We start from the raw sequence: 20,666 nt of genomic DNA, 5'->3' as shown, positions 1-20,666 counted from the left end.
GACAAAGAGAGCTGGAAACAGATCATATTTACTAGAAACAAAGACCTTTACAAAATGCACTGGCTGACTATTGTAGGTTCTTTAGAAAAATCCTTAAGTAGAGCACATACTCCCATTTCCCAGCTTGCTCTTCCAAATTTTAGATGGTGTCTATAATTCTACTTCTAACTGTTTATTAAAGTCTTATGCTACCCTGGAAAAGACAAAAACAGAGTGGGTGTTTTATGTGGCTTCTTGGCAGATGTTACAGCTCCAAGAGGATGAAATTTCAGAAATGCTGTAGTATTTGCTGAATTTAAAACTTCCGGGTAAGCTGTGTGAATTCTCTTAAATAAATTAGAAGATCAATGGTAGGAACTGAAAGCCTTTTCAAGATGTGAAATCCAACAGCATTAAGTAGGAATTATTTAGTTAACAGTGGTCAAGTTACAATTAACAGCTGGATTCCTATAGTTCTGACTTCCAATGCCACGTGCTTTAATACAGTGTTAAACAACAGATAAGGTACAATGGCACAGATTAGAAGGAAAACTTATTCAGATTTCACTAAGCTCTCTGAATAACACTTCAGCAGTGGTGAAGCAAGAAGGCAACTCACAAGACAAAGCAAATGGAGCCTAAAGGCAACTGTTTCTCCCTGAACCCATTCTACCTATAAGAATTTGTATGTAAATGATAAAAAGATATTTTTACTTTGAGTTTTTCCTCATAGAATTGTTCCTTCTGTTTCAGCTGCAACTCCAGATGTTGTGCTGCGATCTGAGCCTCACGATGCTTTTCTTCCAGCTCCTAAAGACAGCAGGGATTCATATTCAGACACACAAGGAAACAGTCAGTTCTTTGTATGTGTATTGTACGTGTATCAAATGTTCATTCATTCTCATATTTTAAGACTTCGTACTATAAAATCTCTAGACCATAGCTGTCATTATGAAAAAGTATTATGAAAGCAGCACATTATCAATTTTAAGCTTTGCATGTTGCTGCAGACCAATCTACTCTACAACTGCGGAGACAGAAATCTTTGGTTTTGGCAATATACACCTCCAAGTAAGAACGTCTCTTTTCCAATAAAGTATTCCCAAAGATGGGCCAAGGATGTTTTGTGACAACAAGCAGTTATAAACACTTCATGGCTGCATTGGCATTGCAGGAAGTTCAGACATATTTTTAACAAGCTCTCTCACAGAAGGTCTCAATAAAGCGGGTTTTGCTATCTACGCTTTTCATTCTACATTCACAGAATGGGAATAGTATTTACTTTGCTGTATTCCTCAGAGGAATGCTGTCAGGATAACCATTAATAAATTGCTTTGAAAGTGAAAAGTACAGGATGCAATATATATGGTAGATGGTACCAGAATATTTTTATTCACTTTATCTCACATGGATAGTTTGAGCTGAGCACAGTAAGGACTTAAATAATTCTGCACTTCAGAAGTTAGCTATTTTGGTAAGAGGAACATTCTGTTGTCTGAATATATTACTGAGAATATATCTCTAAACATCTTTCAAGAGGACACCTCTCAAGAGTTGAGTTTAGAACTTTATGCTCATTCATTGCCATATTTGCCATTGCAACAATTTCTTTAGAACAACAGGCAGGTCCAGATCTATAGTTCACTACCAGCAGGTTGACTATTGCATAGATAAGTTCAAGTTTTGGGATGCCTCCAGGTCTCCTGCCTGCCTTTATAACTGCACAGTGAAGGAAAATTTCCTGATATTTCTACTTCAGCACACTTCCTACCCTCTTTTCTGACCTTCCTCATCTTGAAAACATACAAAGACTTCTTTGCTCCAGTAATTGCAATAAATCTCTTTTTCCAGAGGTAAAAATCAAATAGGAAGTTCACCAGAAGTAGGTCATCCACAATGCCTATTACCCGGCACTTCTGCATGGAATGGAGATTACTGCTTTTTGCAATTGAAATATGTCTCCCAGCAACGAGAGGGACAATTTACCTCCCCCGAAAGCCCACACGTTTTAGGTCCTGGCAATGAATCAGACAACCAGATCAGCACAGCAGCTTCAATGCTACCAGCATCAGGCTGCTCATATTGCAGAAGAAGCTTCACCAGTGTCTGAAGTGGCACTTTAAAGCCCGTGTGGGCTTAAAAAGGTAATCTTTTACCATTCCAGTTCTCGTTTACTATTCTCTATATAGCTCTAACTTTCAGTCATTGTTACCATCATAGTAATGATCTACACTTTCAAGCAGTAATAAGTAACTTCTCTAACTTGTTTCTTAGCTTTTATTCAGTTCTCTACAGGCAGATCAGCAGGTCTTTTCAGGTACTGCTAGATCTCTCAAATGTTTCTTCTCTTACAAGTCCTATATCTGCTTTCAGCTTTTTCATCAAAAACATAAAAAAAAAMCAGGATATCTTCGCTCCTATGCTTTCATTCCTTCTTCCCCACCTCCTCCAGGGCCTTATGAGACTTCTTATAGAAATAACAAAGATCAAATCCAAACAGCATCATGCTTCAGAATTAAGTGATCTCTCAAAAGCAATTCAGGCATCATACATCACAATCTTATATACTATCACCAAAAAAATCCCTCCTAGAAGAAGGGTATTGCTATTCCTGAGAGATGTTTACACAAAAAGCTCTCAGCTAGCCTATTTTCATTCATTTTATTTGCTGTCCTTTCTGTCCTTTCTATACCAGGAAAAGTCAAGTATTTAAAGAGATCAGTTTGAGGGAAAGAAGAGGAGTAGAAGTGGAGAAAAAAAATTTTTAAAAGTAAACCATTACTCCATGCTCTCCAAATCAGAGCTGCAGGGGACTAGGAAAGACCCTGTAGGATTATTTCTTCAATTCCTGTTTGCCCTCTTCTATAAAATACCTTTGTGTTTCCCCAATATCCTGCCAGAACTCTCTGGAAATTATCTATAAAAACTGCAAAACATGTCCCATGGAGTAAAACAATTAGTAGGTATTTCTGCATTCCCTTCCAGTTTTTCCTCCACCGAGAATGTAATCAAAGCTGAGCTACAATGCCCAAATATACACAAGAGGCTTACGAAACAATTCAAAGTTTTACACTATTTCTAAATATAAAGTTGGCTCTGTGCCCAGCAAAGCCATAGTCTCCCGCTTACCATGCATTCATGTTATCAAAACAGTTTGAAGGAGAGAACACTATGAAAGACTAATTCTACCTTTTTTGAGACAGTGCTCCAATGTTCTGATCCTAAAGTCTACATATGCAGCTGTTACTCAGAACAAATACGGGTCATCTGTTGATTCTGAATACAATTATTTACACATTCCCATTAGGCCTTCCTCAGGTTTGTCTATACTCAGGATTCCTATCAATAAAAAGAACCATCTTTTTGACCTTATCATATATTCCAACACGTTCAAAACATTAGCTGTCCTGGTAGCAGCCATTAAAGAAACAAAGCAAAGAGAAAAAGTGACAAATATCTATTCCTTTTTAGGGCTACAGTTTTATCTAACTTTATTGAACCTTACATCCAAAAACCAATAGAGTAGATAAAATCCATAATGCTCCTTCTGTTAAACATTAACTGATCTTCCTTCACTTTGGCTACGAAAATTAAGTTTGCACAATATGTTATCAGGTCTGCCATGTCTTCACAACTTCAGTGAACACTTTTTTTCTTTCTACACTTTTTTATGTGTCCACTTTAAGAAACTGTCAAAAGTATTCTAACAAAACATTGCTGATGCAATAGAACAACATAATACAAATCTATAATTCATATTCTTGAGCAGCCTCTTTAGAGGTGTACTGCCCAGAAGACAAATATATTGGCTTTCATGACCCAGGACTGGAGAATGGCAATATAATAAAATTAAAAAGATCCCTTTCCCCTGTGAACTGACACCTTTGCAGCTGTAATGCAGAAAAGTCCATTACTGAAAGGGCATTAGGAACACAGAGAATTCATGAGAAACACAAATTAATTTAATTACTCCACTGTAAGATCATACTTCCTGTCCCAGGGAAGTAAAAGTGTTAGAAGCACCCTCTGCTTAGTTCACTGTAGACTAAAGTACCAACTAACTATAAAGACTTAATAGGTTTAACAAGGAGAGAAACAAGAAATTGCCAACAGAGAAGGTATGTGGGTGAAAATGGATCTCTGACAAATATTATCTTTGGAGAAGAACAGTTTAGATGACTAATTTCACTCTGCTACAAAATGTAAGCATTTCAAGTAGATCCGACCTCTAAATTCCTTTGCAATTTAGTTTAAAAGCTAGATATCGATGCTTTTATTGTTGCAGAACCTTGTACTGAAAATGTTTTATGTCTGAAACAAACATTAGGTAATTAATTTAAATATTACTAAGTTGACTTAAAAGCGCTCCCACTGAGGCAACTAGAATTTTAAAGTAGTCTTAAGATTACAGGTACAGGAGCACTGTACCTTGAGCACTCAAGTTATTTCCAGTATGAGTGGTACATGAAACCAATCCCTTTATCTAACAATTTCCACCTTATTCTATGCAATTCTATGTCTTCTGTTCCTTTCCTACCCCTTTCTTACAAACTCTTACCCTTTATCTTTCATTTTCACCTCTGCTCACCAGAATTTTTTCTGCCATCTGTTGAATCTGTTGAGATTTAGTCTGAATATCTTCCTTAAGACGGTTTTCTCTTCGTTCCACAGTCTCTAACCTCTTCACTTGATTCTCCAGAGAATGGCGCCGTTCCTGCAGAGCAATTATTAATTACCATTTAGGCTAACCAACTTTGGATTATCACACAGCAATAAGTAGTCTCTGGAAAAAGTCAGCTGAAGCAATCAGTATGTGGTTGTCTTTTAAATCTGAAATCCTCCTCATGCATCAAATCCCTTATCCTAACCACATGTCCATAGTGAGTCCTCACTGAAAATAAAATCAGCCTCTCTGAGTTTTCTTCACAAAAATATATTTTTTAATTAAAAATGGATTAATGTCTAACATCACTTTCCTACAAAGCGTTACTACAGGAATACAAGCTATTCACAGTCATCCAGCTGAGGGTTCCTAAAACTAAACACATCCCCATAACTAATTTACTCTAGACAGACATTCTCCACTCACCTCTGCTTCAAGCAATTTCTTCTTCATGCTTTCATTAGAATCTTCCCGATTCTGCAGTTTCTCCAACTCTTTCTCAGCTCTTTCCTTTGCTTGACGGATATTCTGAAGAAGTTCAGTTGCTTCAGAGCTAGCTTTCACAGCCTAGGTCCAAAGCAGAAAAAAAAGTATTATAAGAAAAACACACACAAAAATTTGCAGCATGAAAAGTTCATAACCTCAAGATGTTCAATATCCTGAATAAAACTGCTACAGAACTTTGGTCTAACAGTCTAAAATTAAGACAACCTACAACTACCATGGGAACCCAAATTTTAACTTCTGTTAGATGATTCATTCCTGTTTGACAAATACTTGGAAATGCAAGAGAACTACATGTTTGTCTTCTGTACCAGAAGTTTCTAGTTGTCTCTATGTACTGAAGGTAAACTCTAGCCCCAAATTCAGCTCAAATGCCAGAAAAGGGCTCACAAAATAATGTTGCTAAAACACTAGATTTACCAATAAATAATTTCTTAGAATTAATGAAAAGAGGGGGAAAAAAAAGTAAAACATGACTTTTTGGAATATTAGAAGTATCATTTCTATATAGTTAGGCCTCCCTATACATACTCCAGATTGCTAATCCTGAAAAAAGCCCTCTTTAGTGGGGAGCCAAGTTTGAAAAAGCTCTCTCACTGTATTACTATGACAAGCCCTTTCTTTTCTGCTAAAAGACCCCAAAAGAGAAGTGTATCGTCTAGAACAAAGGATTTTCCATACCGTTCGTACAGTGCCTTCTTAAGTGACAGACTGATCACAACTACCAACATTAGATATTATGTAATTCCTTCAGCTTACATTGCTAAGGTTTTTTATTTCTGTTGTGAACCCTTACTGTTCAACCTATTTACTGTGAATAACTGAATGGGAAAGTAATTTTGCAATTAAAACAGTATACTGGGAGACTAAACTGAGTCCAACATATATTTTACTAGTGAGCTGAAAAGATCTGAGCCCTGGTCTTCAAAAGTAAGAGACCAGTGCATTGCACACAGTATACCTAAACTGGCCTTTCAAATTAGAATTTGTCTACACTACTCCAGTTCTGACTCAGCTTCATTTGTAAAAATAAACACTGTTGACACGTCTCAAGAGCAGAAAAGCATTTTGAGAACACCAATGATTTCAGATACCAGCTCCCACCCCCTTTTCCCTATCATCCCCCATGCTATGACTAATTCTATTTTTGAGTACGAAACAAAGCGCATCCCTTCCCTGCATTAAGGTTTCACTGGAAAATCTTGTGGAAAATTCATTTTCACCACTCAGACATTACCTTTGTCAGCTTCTCCTGCAGCTCCTGGATTTTGGCCTGCTGCTCTGTATTGATCTATAGTTAAATAGAAAGATGGGGAAAAAAGAATGGTAAAACCCAAAAGGAAAAAAAATCCTCTGTACTTATGATACTGTATTTATTTTAATTCACTTCTCATAATCTTTGTTTCTCACTATAAATTCCAAGTTTCTCCCTATAAATTCCAATCCACAAAAAAGTGAAAATCTGCTCCCATTTTACTAACTTTTTATGTTTTGGTCACCAAGCAGACTTCCCAGCATGACAGAGCAATATTCAGAATTCTTTCTGTTTTTCATTTGCTATTCTTTATTCATAAAGAAAACTGTTATGTATTACTAACCTAACTCCAAACACAAATTACATATAACGGCTCGGCCTGTGTCCAGCTTCTGAACACAATCACTGTGAACAGCATTGTCAGACAGAGCTTTAAATCAAATCAGAAAGAACAGTGAATCCCACAGAGAAAAACACACACACAGAAAAAAAGGGATGCCAAGGTATGCATGCCACTGACTAGCCAAAGTCACTCTTGGCTTCTGCCCATAATACAAAAGACTCAGGAAGCAGGCTCGAGGACATTAAAGTAGCATACCTTCTCCAACTTGGAATACAACTCTCCTGCTTCAGTTTTTCCTTGATCTTTAGCCTGTAACTTAAATAAAAAATACATAACTCTCAGGAAAAGTTTTAGTATGCTGCACTTGTATTCAATCACCACCCCATGCGGTCGTAACACAAGCAGTTCCACAAAGTACAAATTAAGTCATTTGGAGTGTACAATTTAGAGCCGTTTTGCATTAGTTGTACAAGGCACACGCATCTTCGGAGGACTCGCACACAACTCGTGCGTGTGTAAAACAGCGCTAGAAATTCAAGCATAAGCTCCCTCTCCCATGAAGCCTAAACTACCTTTTGCAGTTTGTTGTGACTTTCAGTAGCTTTACGTTTGAATTCTTCAGCTGCCAGCCGGGACTCTCTCAACTCCGATTCATAAAGATCACTACGCCTGCGAGCCGAAATAAGATCCTCTTCTAATTGATTCATCATCAGCCTCATTTCTTCTACTTGAGCTTGATATTCCTGCGGTTGTGGCGGAAGGGAAGGATATTACATTTAGAGGCAAGAGGGGAAACACATGGAGCAGCAGATACCAGAATACTGATTGTGGGCAAGAGGCACAAAGTAAGAACATGTAGAAGAACAGTAAAGTACAAAATAAAATGATGACCAAAAAAAACACCACATATCCACAGTATTCTGGTTTGATTTTTGCCATTTTCAAGTCAATACCTCCTAAAAGACATACAATATAGTCAAAGCATTGATTTTTTGAGAATGGCTTCACTGCAGAAACACACACATACGTCTAGATACAAATGATAAAAATTACTTACATGTTCTTATTTCTAAAACACAAATATGCTTTTGAGTTGATGCCTCTACTAAATTCCCAGCTGCTTCCTCAATATATATTTTCTCAGGCTGATAATATGAGAATTACCACAGATCTGCACAGTTGGAGTAAAAGGAAAGAAGGAGAGGGAGGGGAGAGCACACTATGGCTTTTAGCCATCGGTTGTTTTCTCCTGACAGAGTTAAAAAAGCAAAAAAAGAACATAGTACTCTGCAGGGAAGACAACATAATATCAAACATTAACCTAGAAGAACTGTCTAAAAAGCATGTTTCCTATAGAAGATATTTGTCTACATAGGCAGAAATGATGATTCCCCATCCAGGACATTAGAAAGATAAGAGATTTGGATGGGGAAGGTGGGGGGGGGGTGGGAGAGAGAAGATTTGAACTGAAGATATCAAGGAGATTGGTTATTCAAGCTGAGACTGACTCATGAGATTGCTTCTCTTATCTTCATTAGAAAAACAGAATTAAATTATGATTATTTAGCATTTAATAAGCCCTGTAAGTATATTTTCTTTTCATAAAATTACTTTAAACAGAAAAAAAGTATTTTTTATGAAGCAAAGAACAAGTAGAAAATATGTACATCAAGGGCTAGGACAGGGAGGGGTAGCAGGTCCACCTTTCTCACCATGTTAGTATCTTATGATACTCCTGACTACCCCCACATATTTAAAAGTGTAACTCTTCTGTCTCATGACAAACTCAAGTTTGTCATCACCCCTGACAGCCAGCCAGCTGCCCTTTGACAAGTGATCCCAGGAATACTGCACCTAATGTCATCCAGTGATTCTCTAGCAACATGAAAAGCTTACGCTGCTTTTTGAAGATGATGGACCTTTAACAGACTGCTTTCCTACCCATCGCTGAGGCTAAGGCACAGTGGCTCTTTGGTTCATACTCCCCACAGYGATTCTCCAGTTCATAAGGCAGACTGGGAACCTCACTCTTTYCAGCCAGTCTCTCTATGGGTGAGCTTATTTTCATGCTGGAAGGAACTGCAGCCTTTTATATTAAGTCAGCAATAAATAATCCTTTCACACAATCACATCTGTGAAGAAAAAGGCAGAACGGTTTGAAGGAATACATGTTCTGCTCAGAAATCATCATTTGTGAAGACTCTTCCACAACACTTAACTCTTTTATCAGCAAACACTTGATCAAGAATTACAAACATGACTTCAGTTGCTAGTGTGAAAATGAGTATTTTGGAGAGAGAGGAAAATGGGGAGGGAGGAAAGAGGGAAGAAGAGGAGATAATTAGTATTAGATCAGTTTTTCTTGTTTCTTCACGTTTTCAAGACTATCCTTGAACAAATCTCACGATCAGGTCAGAGCAACAGGCCACATCGTTCAAACAGACAAAGAACACTCCCTCTTGCATATTAAACTTAATACACCTCAAATGGGTAAATGAACACAGATAATCAGAAGCAAAAGTTGGTCATAGTTTAAAAACATAGTTTAAAAACTAGATGTATTTAAGCACAGATGTATTAATGGCTTGGTCAGGGCATATACCTGAAGCAAGTGACATCAGGGCAGCTGCATACGAATGAACAGGCCTTTTTAAAAATATAAAGATCCAGACTTGTTGCAAGTTAATCCATTCATATGGTCTTTACCACCTATTGACCAGAACCCATGTTAAGAAAAAAAAACAACAACAACAAAAAAACCCACTCTCTGCTATTCAAGCACCCCAGCACAAGTTAAACCTGCAGTCCTACCCTGAAAATATCAAATGTTTAATTATTGTTTTGGAACTCTGATTTGCAGTTAACGTAACTGGTTCTCTCTCAAGCTTTGGCTATTCAACAGCAAAACTCTAAGGGACACTTCCACCTCACCTCCCCGTGCCCTCTGCCATAAAAAATAATGATCCAAGTTTTTTCTGGCTAAGGTCCACCTGCTGCTATGAGTCAGCACAACTGTCCCAGCATGTTTGATGCAGCGTTCCAGCACATGGATTTCAGACATGCAAGAACACCCCCAGATATGAAAATCTACTGCATATTCCAGATCTATCTGCTGACCTAAGCAGCACTTTAATAGCATGAATCTTAAGCAGAGTTAAAAGATTCCAGTATTTACCCTCGTGCACTTTGAATAAAAATTACTTGCACTACTTCTCCTCTGCCGAATGAGTCTGTACATTTTAAGAATCTGTTCGTATTTATTGTCACCAAAAGTGTTCCACACTTCAATATTTAAAGCAACTTTGCTAATGAAGCATTAGACCCCAGTCTAACGAGCTTTAGATCCCTTGCATTACATAAAACAACCATCCAAAAGAATGCTGTAGATGTCTATGGAGGCCTGCTACATCCAGAGGGTTGTTTTTGCATTTCATTACTTTTTACATAAGAGCTGCTCATGTCTTGAGAATTAGTACCAAGGTTTCTGGGCTTCCTTGTCTCAAACACCATGAGATTAGTCAGTCAATGTTTGTAAAGCGCTTTGAAGATGAAAAACAGCAGATAATTGYAAAGAATTGTTTAAACTCCATAGCAAATTTCAATTTCTTTTTCTCAATATAATGTGTTGCTATTAATCCACAAAACTGAATGGATTCTGTCTTGCAGACTATTTTTAATCCTAGAAGTGTCCACATTTGTCACCATATTTTCATTTAATTTTGACATTTTTTTCCTTCTGACCTCTATGGATTAATGAATTCTCAACATTCTTCTGGTGGGAAAAAAATTATGAACATCTACTTCACAAGGATATTAACTCAGGGAAAGAACAGTTAGGCACCACAGATTCTATTTTGAAAGACTACTGAACATTTTAAATGGTCAGATAAGAAAAAAACAAAATTAAGGCTAGCTCAGTTCTCTTGCAGGTAAAGATTCGTGAATGTGCAATGAAAGTTAACCGTAGTTAAATCTGTTTAGCTTGACCATTTACAATGGATAGTTTTTTCTAATGCAGCATATTACTAAAGTATTGCAGCCTTCTCCTAAGTTGGCTTTATAGACAAAGTACCTTCATGACCAGGAAAAGAAAAATTTTAGGTTTGGAGTTTGTAATTACTTGCAGTATACACAGAAGTGTCATTTTGTCTCTTCTCATTTTGTTTAAGAAACCACATGAAAACACAGATTGAGAGTCATCATAGCCCACCAACATAAAATGCAATCCTGGCAACAGAGCCCCCCTGCTCCCCAAAGAAGCAGGTATACCTGTTCTTTGATCTCTTGCAGTTTTCGGCTCTGTTCTCTGATATCATGAAGTAGCTGTAGTGCCTTATCATCTTCCTGAGACACCTCCATCCGTGCCTGCTCCAGGCTTCGCTTTAAGCTCTGCAGAAAGCAAAGTGTTCAATACACAGAGTCTTTAGCTTTGTAGATGGCTGCATAATAAAGATCTTTAGCTATGGAAACTCCTCCTTGAATATTGTAAGGCATCAAAAATTGAGGCACCAGTGGTGAAACCCTGAAAAATTCATGGCGAGAGCTTCTTCCATCTGGATAGAAGCAGTCCATTTTACAAACCATCATCTGCTACACTGAGATCTTAGTTCAAATCTCTACTTCCTCACATCAAATTTGGAGACTACAACCAAACACAGATTACAAAAGACATCCATTATTGACAGCATTTATCTATCTTTTATCTAGCACAATTAATTCACAATCTAGACACAATCCTCCAACTTCATGTAACTAACAATCCTGTTCATTTTTCTTGTTGCTGTTCAAGTGAGTTAAATCCTTTAATCATCGTTAAAACTTTTTAAAAGGGCAGAAGAACTGCTTCAGGATCTCACCGCATCCTCTGCCTGCACATTTCAAGACAGATCAGCAGTCCTTCTATCAATGTACAATTCTGTATCATTCTTCCCCCAAAAGATACAGTTAGTTTACTTATTTACCTAGTAGATTCTGGTATGGGAAAATCACTCAGCCTAGTTTCAAGCTGTATCTCCCAACACACATACCCATTAGGAATGCTTCTCAATTCTCTTAAACAGAGTAGTATCTGGATTTTTGTTCTTGGTAGGAAAGGGGAAACAGCAATATACCCAACTGCGAATACAGAGACTATTAGCTAGAATGAAAATACCCTCACCGGAATCTTGCCAAGACAACGGCAAACATTCCTACTCCCTGAAAAATGGTAAATGACCTCTAAAGACGTAGCTTTAGGGTCACATTTTTATATTCTATCTGAAAAACAGCAGCTGTCCTAGCATCACCCCTGCCATTATGCTGGGAAACTGGATCAGCCTGAACTCAGAATACCACAGACTGAGGCAACAGCATTGTTTCATCTTACTTGACTTGAAAATTTCCCTCTAGCTACTGATTAGGCCTCATCCTTCTCTGGCTAAGCAACTTGGAAGAAGTCAAACCCAAGCATGTTCTAGCACAGTTGGTAGGACAAGAATTGCAGATAACTTCAGCAAGACCAGAACAGTAGTTATTCCTATATGATGTTCTAAGCACACAGCACTGAAACAAAGTTTAAGTAAAACTATCAAACAAGCCTTTACAGTATTCTGCAAACAATTTAGTGCTCCATTTTCAATAGATGTCTTCTCGTATATTCTCTCCATCAAGCACCCCACTGAAATCATGATGGAAAAGAAAGCCAAAGACCACCAGACTTCAGGCCTTCAGAAGAAAAGGGACTAGTGTAAAGGCTCACACTGCATTCTGTGATATAGGTGGCCAGGTCCTGCTCCAGGAGGGATCGCTGGGTCTCAGAGGCTTTCAGTTCCACCTCCTTTTGGCTAAGTACAGCCTCCACCTCTGACACTCTCCGGTGCAACCGCGTCATTTCCTGCTCCATCTGCAATAAATATCAAGAGGTTATAAAGAGGGCTTCAAAAGGCCTTGTTAACTGCTACTTTCAGACCTCTGTGAGGAATTTGTCTCCAAGAGACTCCTAGCTATATTTTTCCAAATGGTGTTTAAATTCCGATACCATTGTCTCTGCTCCAGGAATGCACAGTTCTTCTCAAGGACAAGTAGTAAGTCTAAGTCACCCCATTCATTCAAGCTGCTTGTTCATATTCAGTCACTCTTCGAACCCCAGTTAGCAAAGAAGCCACAATCATTTTTCACCTGATTTGCAGAGATGGGTCACTTTAACCTTATCCCAAATCCATGTTGCACCAGAAGATGGTTCCCCCCCATCTCCTTGTCAGGAGCAAATGGTCAAATCCAGAACAGAGAAGGGAGAAAAGTAATTGAACTCTCATAAAAGTCTCAAACAAGCAGTGAGTTTTAAAAGACTCCACTGGGTTCCCTTTATTCGAACACAGCAACTGTTATAGGATGTTCACCATAACCAGTGATGTGACAACAGTTACATAAGTAGAAGCTGATGAATTAAGAAGAGAATCTCAGAATAGAATTGCTGTAATTGTGCGACTGATGAAGAGGAGGCACGGCCTGCAGGAAGAAGCGGTCGTCTGTGTCATGCTGAGAAAAGGACTGTTTAAAATCCAGAGCCACTTCTTGTTAAGATAAAAGTATCTAGAGCAACAGCATGGCCTAAATTCATCTCCCTTTGTACTGGACAGGAAGCCACCTCACTGAAGGAAAAGCACTTTGCCCACCACGAATCTGGATGATCAGCAGCATCTGACAGATTCCTTGACATACAGTGGTTGTAGATTCCTGGTGCAATGGAGATGGCCAATCGCATAAATAAATACCTTGTGACACTTGTCCTGGGCGTCTTGGAGTTCTTTGCTCTTGAGAAGAAGTTTCTTTTCCATGGAGCTGACCTTGGCTGGAGAGTCCAAACTTGAAAAAACAGATCTAAAAGAGCAAAGCCAAACAGCACATAAATATAGGCAAAAGGTACAGAAATCAGCACTTGTGCCGCCTTGGTAAAGTCATTGGGCACTTGTACTAGGATAAAAGAAAGGTGCAGCAACCACAATCTAACAGGTATCATGTCGGACCAAACATACTATAAAACCTGATGACACTATGTCATTATTAAACAACACATAAGCACTTCTAGTTACAATATTAGTATTTTTCATCAATGATTTTTATGTCAGAGTAGAAAACAATAAACCACGGGAACATTTCTGCATAACTCTTGTACAGATTTATAAGTGTAACAAAAACAGAGCATAAAGTCATTTTAACCATTTGGAAAGATAAGTTTTCAAAGACTTTCTTATTTACTGTACCTTATTGTTAAATAGATTCTAAAACTATAATCAAACAAAGTACAAAAGCACCAACATTTTCAGCATGTAATAATCTCCACTGCAGAAAGAAGAATGTCATTTCCTTAGTTACCTTCTGTGATTCAAAACTGAACTGAAACTTTCCCAACCCAACTCAGATGATCCCACGAGCTCCATCAACATCAATATGATTAGTCACATTGCAGAACTTCAGAGCTGCACTTACAAGTTGTGTCTCATGAAAAGAATTACTTAACTGCACTATTCAGTGCAGTTGGATTCCAGAAAACTGAGGAAAATATTTACAATTTCTTAAGCTTTCTGTCTAATTGGGTCTCTACATCTAAAAAGTTTACCATTTCTGTTAGTCAAAATTCATTCTAGAAAAGGATAAGAAGCCACTCAATGCTTTGAAGCATATTTATAATGTTTGCAGTCTTAAATATGTAATCTTCGATCAAAAATAATTAAGTATATGCATCAAAATATAATTTTAAAAATCACATTCTCCCTTGCATAAAATGATTCAAACTAGATATTTAAGCAGTTAATGATGGAACCAGTGTTAACTGATAGTTGAAAATGCATAAGTACAATGAAGGTGCTAATAAAAGATCATGCAGTCTGCCCACACAATGCTTTCTGATTCTCCTGGCCACAGTTTGGTATGCAGCCAGTTATCCCCATGGAGAAAAATGAGCTTCGAGCAGCTCTCTGCATATAGCCATACACCCACACGCAGCAGCACAGTCTCTTCTTAACACCAAGAAAAGTTTGATTCTATCACCACCATTTTCTGGGAAAAAATCTACTCCTAAATCCGAATATATATGCAAGATAGTCACACACACACAAAAAAATGGATTTTTATGAAACTGCTGCAGCAACATACATGTATCAAAACAGATCCTAAGTACCACCACCTTAGGCAGCCATTAGGAAATATAGTTTTGATGTTAACACACAAGTAGAGCAAAATCCACCAATTCTGCCTTGAAAGGTCTATTAATCATTTTCTGAGAAACCTAACATGGAAAAACTTAGAAAAATGAATCCTGTGTTTCAATGATCCAGATATGATCGGGACTTAATAAAAAATAAATCTTAAAAGTGAATGCTTTTGTTAAGCATTCCTCTATTTCTGGTCCAATCAATCCAGTCCATATTATCATATTTAAAAATCAATTTATAAAGCATGACTACACTCCTACATAGAAAAGACAACCATCTGAGAAAGATGCATATTAAATCCCATAACAGCTGGGTGTACAAACACGGCTAAAAATGAATAGTTGAGAAAAGCAGTCTAAAAATACAAATTAAAGCTCACATTAACTAAAAAAGACACTAAGGAATCTGCTTAAAAATGTAATTCAAACATATGTAAATAGCTGCAAATGTGTACTGATAAGTCTGAAAATCTTTTGGTATTAAAAAATTAGCTTTACAGCACTGAATTGTACTGGCTAAAGCAATTCTTTTTAAAGAATTATAGTTTCATAACAATTCATAATTTTTATTCCGTTCAAATCTGAGGCATTACCAAAGAAAATTCTAGCTAGTTCTTATCAAACTGGTTTTTATTTCCTGCTTCTGTTTCACCTCCCTAAAGGCCCCCCCTTTTTTTTTTAATTTTGCTTATCTATTTTATTTGCTATTAAAAGAGTCAGAGCGTAATACTGCAGGCACCATTTTGCAATTCAAAGCTTTCCCCTGGAAGGCAGCTGAACCATTCCCAGGCACTGCAGCACAGGATTCCGGCAAGCGGGCGCCAGCGCAGCACAGGCCGCTGGCTCAGGCAGGCGGGACGGGATGCGACGGGACGGGATGCGACGGGACGGGATGCGACGGGACAGAGCGCAAGAGCCTTGCCTGGACCGAAGTTTGAATTTCAGCAGCTGGCTCTAGAGGGAGCTGCTCCTCAGGGCTGGTGTCAGCTTTGAAAGGAAAGTGAAGGATACAGACTAGAACTACGATCTTTCTTCTTCATCCCTGATCCAAAGCCAGGAAGAAACACCTTAAAAATGTATGTCCTGGTGCCATGACCTTCTTCCTGGCATGGAAGCAGTACGTCTTATCCCCAAACGAAGCTGATGTCTGCTTGCACTGGACACAGGTTTTAAGTGACATCTTTTCCCACTAATTCATTCCTCTGTACAAATCATCTTAGAACAACTTCATAAACGTCCCTACCACCTTCCAGCTATCAGGAAGGGGGCAGAGAGGACATCAAGAGAAATGGGATACCAACTAATCTACTAAGCCTTGTCATGGTGGCACAGGCTCCCAAGAGGCTGTGACAAGGTGGAAAATAGCCACATTGCTGGGACGCTGGTATTTTTGTCCTCAGTCAGCGTCACCTCAGAAATCAAACATATCCAATCTGACATCCAAAGCTATGCCGCAAAGCTACTGTTCAGGCTGGTACCATCTCCAAATGTTTCGGTTAATTAACTGCTACATCTGAGTCAACTCTCGCAGCACAGCGGGGCAGTTTCTGCTATTTCTGAAGCGTGGAGGAAACAAAAAAGATCAACAAAAGGTAACCAACGTACATCAACAAGAAAATTGCAACAAAAGGTGAAAAAAAAAACCCAACGTCAAAGTCAAGTCTACAGTATACCACGTACTGACAGCACTAGCTGTGCCAATTTATTTTCAAGAGCAGCATTGCCTGCATGACTAATAAGCAAGTTAAAGTTATAGCTGGTTATCTAGTGATTTCACAGCTATTTCAGCACCAGCCTCATCCAGTGGAACTATCAAATGGTGCTGGCTGTGTAAAAAGCTCCTCCAGTCTTACCATTATTGAGAAGAAAAAAAAGTTGGTATAGGGAAAACTACAGGATGATGCTGGGGTATGGTACCTAACCTCACTTGTACATCACACCTCTTCCCTTCCTTCTCCATCCTCTCCTGCCACTCTCAGAAACCCCCAACTCACCTGCGCTTCTTCCTTCTCCTAGCGATCGACACCATCTGTCCTAATCCTGGCCCCCTCACAACATGCCTCTAATCTCATCCCCCRTCCCTCATGCTCTATTCTTTTTAGCATTATACTCATCTGTACCTTCCGCCCCCTCGTAAATGCTTGCTCAGGCCTAAAAAAAACAACCCAAAACAAACAGTGATACCAACAATCTGTGAATAGAGCTAGCTGAAGCAAAGCATATTTTTGGTACGCTTGTCCTCTGTTTCCTCTTTAATCTATCTTTGGCGAAAGAGCTTACCAGAACCCTACGAACTGTTGGACTAAATCAGTAGTTTTAACATTTTTTTGGAAGAATGCCCCATTTTAATTCAGGATTTCATAATGACAATCATGAATCCACATCAAATTTTAATTTCAAAACCCTGAAAAATACCACTTCTCATGAGCCCACAAAAAAAGACTTGGACTCCTTACTGCGGCCTTAAAGACCACAATTCAAGAACTGCTGGGTTTAAATTTATTATACTCTAGAAGATAATTGTAAAAAATAAAAACCCACATCAGCAACCGAGATAAGGTACTGGCCCCACTGCTAATCTCACCTGTGAGGTGATAAGAACATCTACAGATTCTGGTGTAGCATGTATTTTTTATTAACCTACTTTTTGTTCCATAGGTAGTCAGGCTCCTTCAGCTTCTTTCTCCCATCCAAGCGAGGGGAAAGACAGGCACAAATAATCACAAATATATATTTTTTTTAATCTGGCATTTATCTTAAGCCTTAGGGCTTCTGCTAGTCATCTGCAAGGGTCAAGAATAATTTACTTTCACCACTTGATGCACAATTCTGGCATCAAAGGATTTTTCTCACTTCTCTTAAGCACTGGAGAACAGCCACAGTTAGGGGCAGGAAGTAAGGTGGGGCTGGCTTTTAACGGAATTAAACTCTCCACTGCCTGTTATCTTGTCACACTCTGAGTGTAAACTCAGGGCCAAACCAGCAGGCAGATTTGCGGGCAGAAAGGTTTCTCTCCCCCAAGTCAAGAACTGAGAGGCCATTGTGGGAGGAGGAGTTGGTCCTTCTCCGCAGCACGATCCCACTTCCTAGAATCATATAGGCGACTTATTTAACAAACACTCTGCTAGTACAGAAACCTATGACATAAGCAATGCCCTTGATTTCTCCTGATTGCTTCCTACAACACGTTATTGTCGTGCCTTTTGCTCTTTTGTTAGACCTTAAATTTGCTATAGGGCCACAAATTCTTCCCCAAACTCATGGTATGTGACAACATATAGAACACGCACTCTATGGACTCTTCTCTACTACACACCTACTATATAATTTCTGGCAACTGGTCTAAATGACTTAGATGAACCCTTCCAATCGTAAGACGTTAGGAGAAAAAGGAGAATGAAGAAAAAAAAGAGAACTTATTTTACCATCCTTCTGTCCAATTTTTTTTGAACTGTCCTTTCCCTAAAGTAATTCAAATGCCTAGCTCTACTATTGCTTCTTACTGTCCAGCGAAGAGGGGCAAGAGCATAACCCTAAACTTCAAACCTTGACAGACCTCACAAAATAAAAGCAATGAAAGTTTCAAGGACCTTGTTAATGGCACGCTGCAGTTGCCTGGCCTAACTGTGAGCAGCAGTAGAGGCATTAGAGCTATCATGCTGCAGACACAGGAAAACAGATCTGCATCACTTAGCAACCATAAGGGTTAGACTTTCGGGGGAAAGGTTTTAAGAAGAAAAATTCTGCACTGATAAACTCGACGACTTAGGTCTTTGCAGAGAAGGGATCCCAAGATTCACAACAGATTTTTTAAGACCATCCCCATTTACTGCTCTCTCACTCATCTAGAATTTGGTATTTATGCCAACTTGGGCAGAAACAGTACTTAATCTGTTCAGTAAAACATATACCACACAATAGATATTTTATAAATAAGAAGTTATCTTTACATCCCAATGTTGCAGTGATTTTGAGAATAAACTAGTCTCTGCATTAGTTTAAATACAGATATTTTCAAGCCCCTGTACACGCTTTGCCATATTTAAATAGCCTTCTTCGAAGAAAATGCAAGTATTTTCTTCTAAAAATATAAAATTGCATTTATTGAGATCTGTTCAAAAAGAGAATTCACTAAAATCTTCTCATATTAAAATTATTTTGAGGGAAAAATTAAGTACATGATGTCATTATATTCCAGCACAAGAAAGACCAGGCCATAGGAAGCAGAACAAAATTCCTCCAGAATACATTAATCTCTATATTCTTTTGCTGTACCCCTACTCAGCTATTACCAAAATCCAAATATAACTTCAATGCACATCTTTAATACCAGCTCCGCTAAGAAAGCATGCCAGTCAATCTGCTACATCTGTATGACTGTTCAGCCTTCACCCCCCAGCACAGTTACACTACTGTTCCTGAGACTTTACCTCCAGCTCCTCTTCAGTTCCAGTCCTGGGTCCCTATTACATATACATCTTTACCAGTATATCTACATTCACTGTTGAGCTGCTTCTGACTGTTACACAAATGGTCATCCAGTCTTGATAGATGGATGATAGCTCCCCAGGCAAAAAAGGTAACACCATAAGTTATTTCACTTATAATTCAAGATAGACTTTAAGTATCTACAGATATAACATTCCATTTGTCTGATTTTGCTGACAGTATTAGATTATTTCACCAAAACAATACTTTTTTGGTTGATATGCCCTCTCCCTTGTCATTAAAGCAAATCTACTAAGGAGGGACAATCAGAGGCTCCCTTTTTATTACTGGCATAACCATCATATAACCTTGATTCATGGTGTGGGCAAGATCAAAGATGTCAACAGTATCACCCGATTTGGTTGCACAATTCCTGTAGAGCAACTATCATCAATATGACAGAAAAATGAAAACTTGATTAAGATAGACTGACAATGAAGTCCCTTATGGGAACTAACTAGCAGCAATGAAAGACAGCTGACACTAAAACACAGCACCTCAGTGCATTGAGTCACTAACCCAGCTAAAGCCATTGCATTCCTGGGAGGTCTCATGATACTGAGGTAAGGACTTCTCAACTTAATGTGCTGCACTGATACTTTTTCATTAGCTCTATCATCAGGAACTAACCACCCACCACACCAAATGGTTTATACCATACTATTTATATTCTTCCTGACTCCATTCTCTCCGAAGTCATGTTTTCTTCCACATGAAAACCAGTTTTTCTAGATCATCACCTCTCCCGACAAACACACACCCTGCATACTTCATCTGACTCTCCAGTCTCCTAACACATAATACAGCAATGTCCAGTCTTCAGATTTAACTTGACCAAAAGTAATCCCTGTCAGCTCCGTGAAGCTTCTTCTCTGGTTCACTGACCCATCACCACATATTCCCAGATTAGTAGAGCTCCATCTCTGTGGATTACTGATTCAACCTTGTACACCCCAGCACTGTGGTGCCCAATCTTTAACCCAATAAAATAACCCCCACAAACATTTTCCATCTCTGAACTCCTTAGGATTTTTCTTCTTTCAGAGATCGGCAATACCAGACATGCAACCACCTACTGCTCCCTGGTTAACAGCAACAACTAATTCAAAGTATTTGAACAACGACCTTAAAAATAACTGCTTCAGAATCAGTCCTTCAATTCGCTTCCCTCCCCATCATCCCAGAAATAATCACAGAACGGTAGGATATGCACAAGCAACAGCAGCAACAGATAAAGCCTGAA

At 38.6% G+C, this 20,666-nt stretch overlaps 1 protein-coding gene across 1 annotated transcript in view; it reads right to left on the bottom strand.

Annotated features, from left to right (window-relative positions):
- The window catches only part of CIT (citron rho-interacting serine/threonine kinase), a 75,009-nt gene that overhangs the window by 38,494 nt on the left and 15,849 nt on the right, over positions 1-20,666 (bottom strand). The window contains exons 11-19 of the mRNA XM_026075203.1: positions 13,497-13,602; positions 12,482-12,625; positions 11,014-11,133; positions 7,317-7,487; positions 7,000-7,059; positions 6,384-6,437; positions 5,069-5,209; positions 4,568-4,693; positions 694-789 (exon numbers count right to left, since the gene is read on the bottom strand). Coding sequence (XP_025930988.1) covers positions 694-789; positions 4,568-4,693; positions 5,069-5,209; positions 6,384-6,437; positions 7,000-7,059; positions 7,317-7,487; positions 11,014-11,133; positions 12,482-12,625; positions 13,497-13,602 — 1,018 coding nt within the window. The remainder of the gene's footprint in view (positions 1-693; positions 790-4,567; positions 4,694-5,068; positions 5,210-6,383; positions 6,438-6,999; positions 7,060-7,316; positions 7,488-11,013; positions 11,134-12,481; positions 12,626-13,496; positions 13,603-20,666) is intronic.

Source organism: Apteryx rowi, unplaced genomic scaffold, assembly GCF_003343035.1.
Source record: "Apteryx rowi isolate R43461 unplaced genomic scaffold, aptRow1 scaffold_40, whole genome shotgun sequence".
Taxonomy (NCBI): domain Eukaryota; kingdom Metazoa; phylum Chordata; class Aves; order Apterygiformes; family Apterygidae; genus Apteryx; species Apteryx rowi.
The sequence above is the reverse complement of the archived record's forward strand: the minus strand, read 5'-3'. Positions and strand labels throughout refer to the sequence as shown.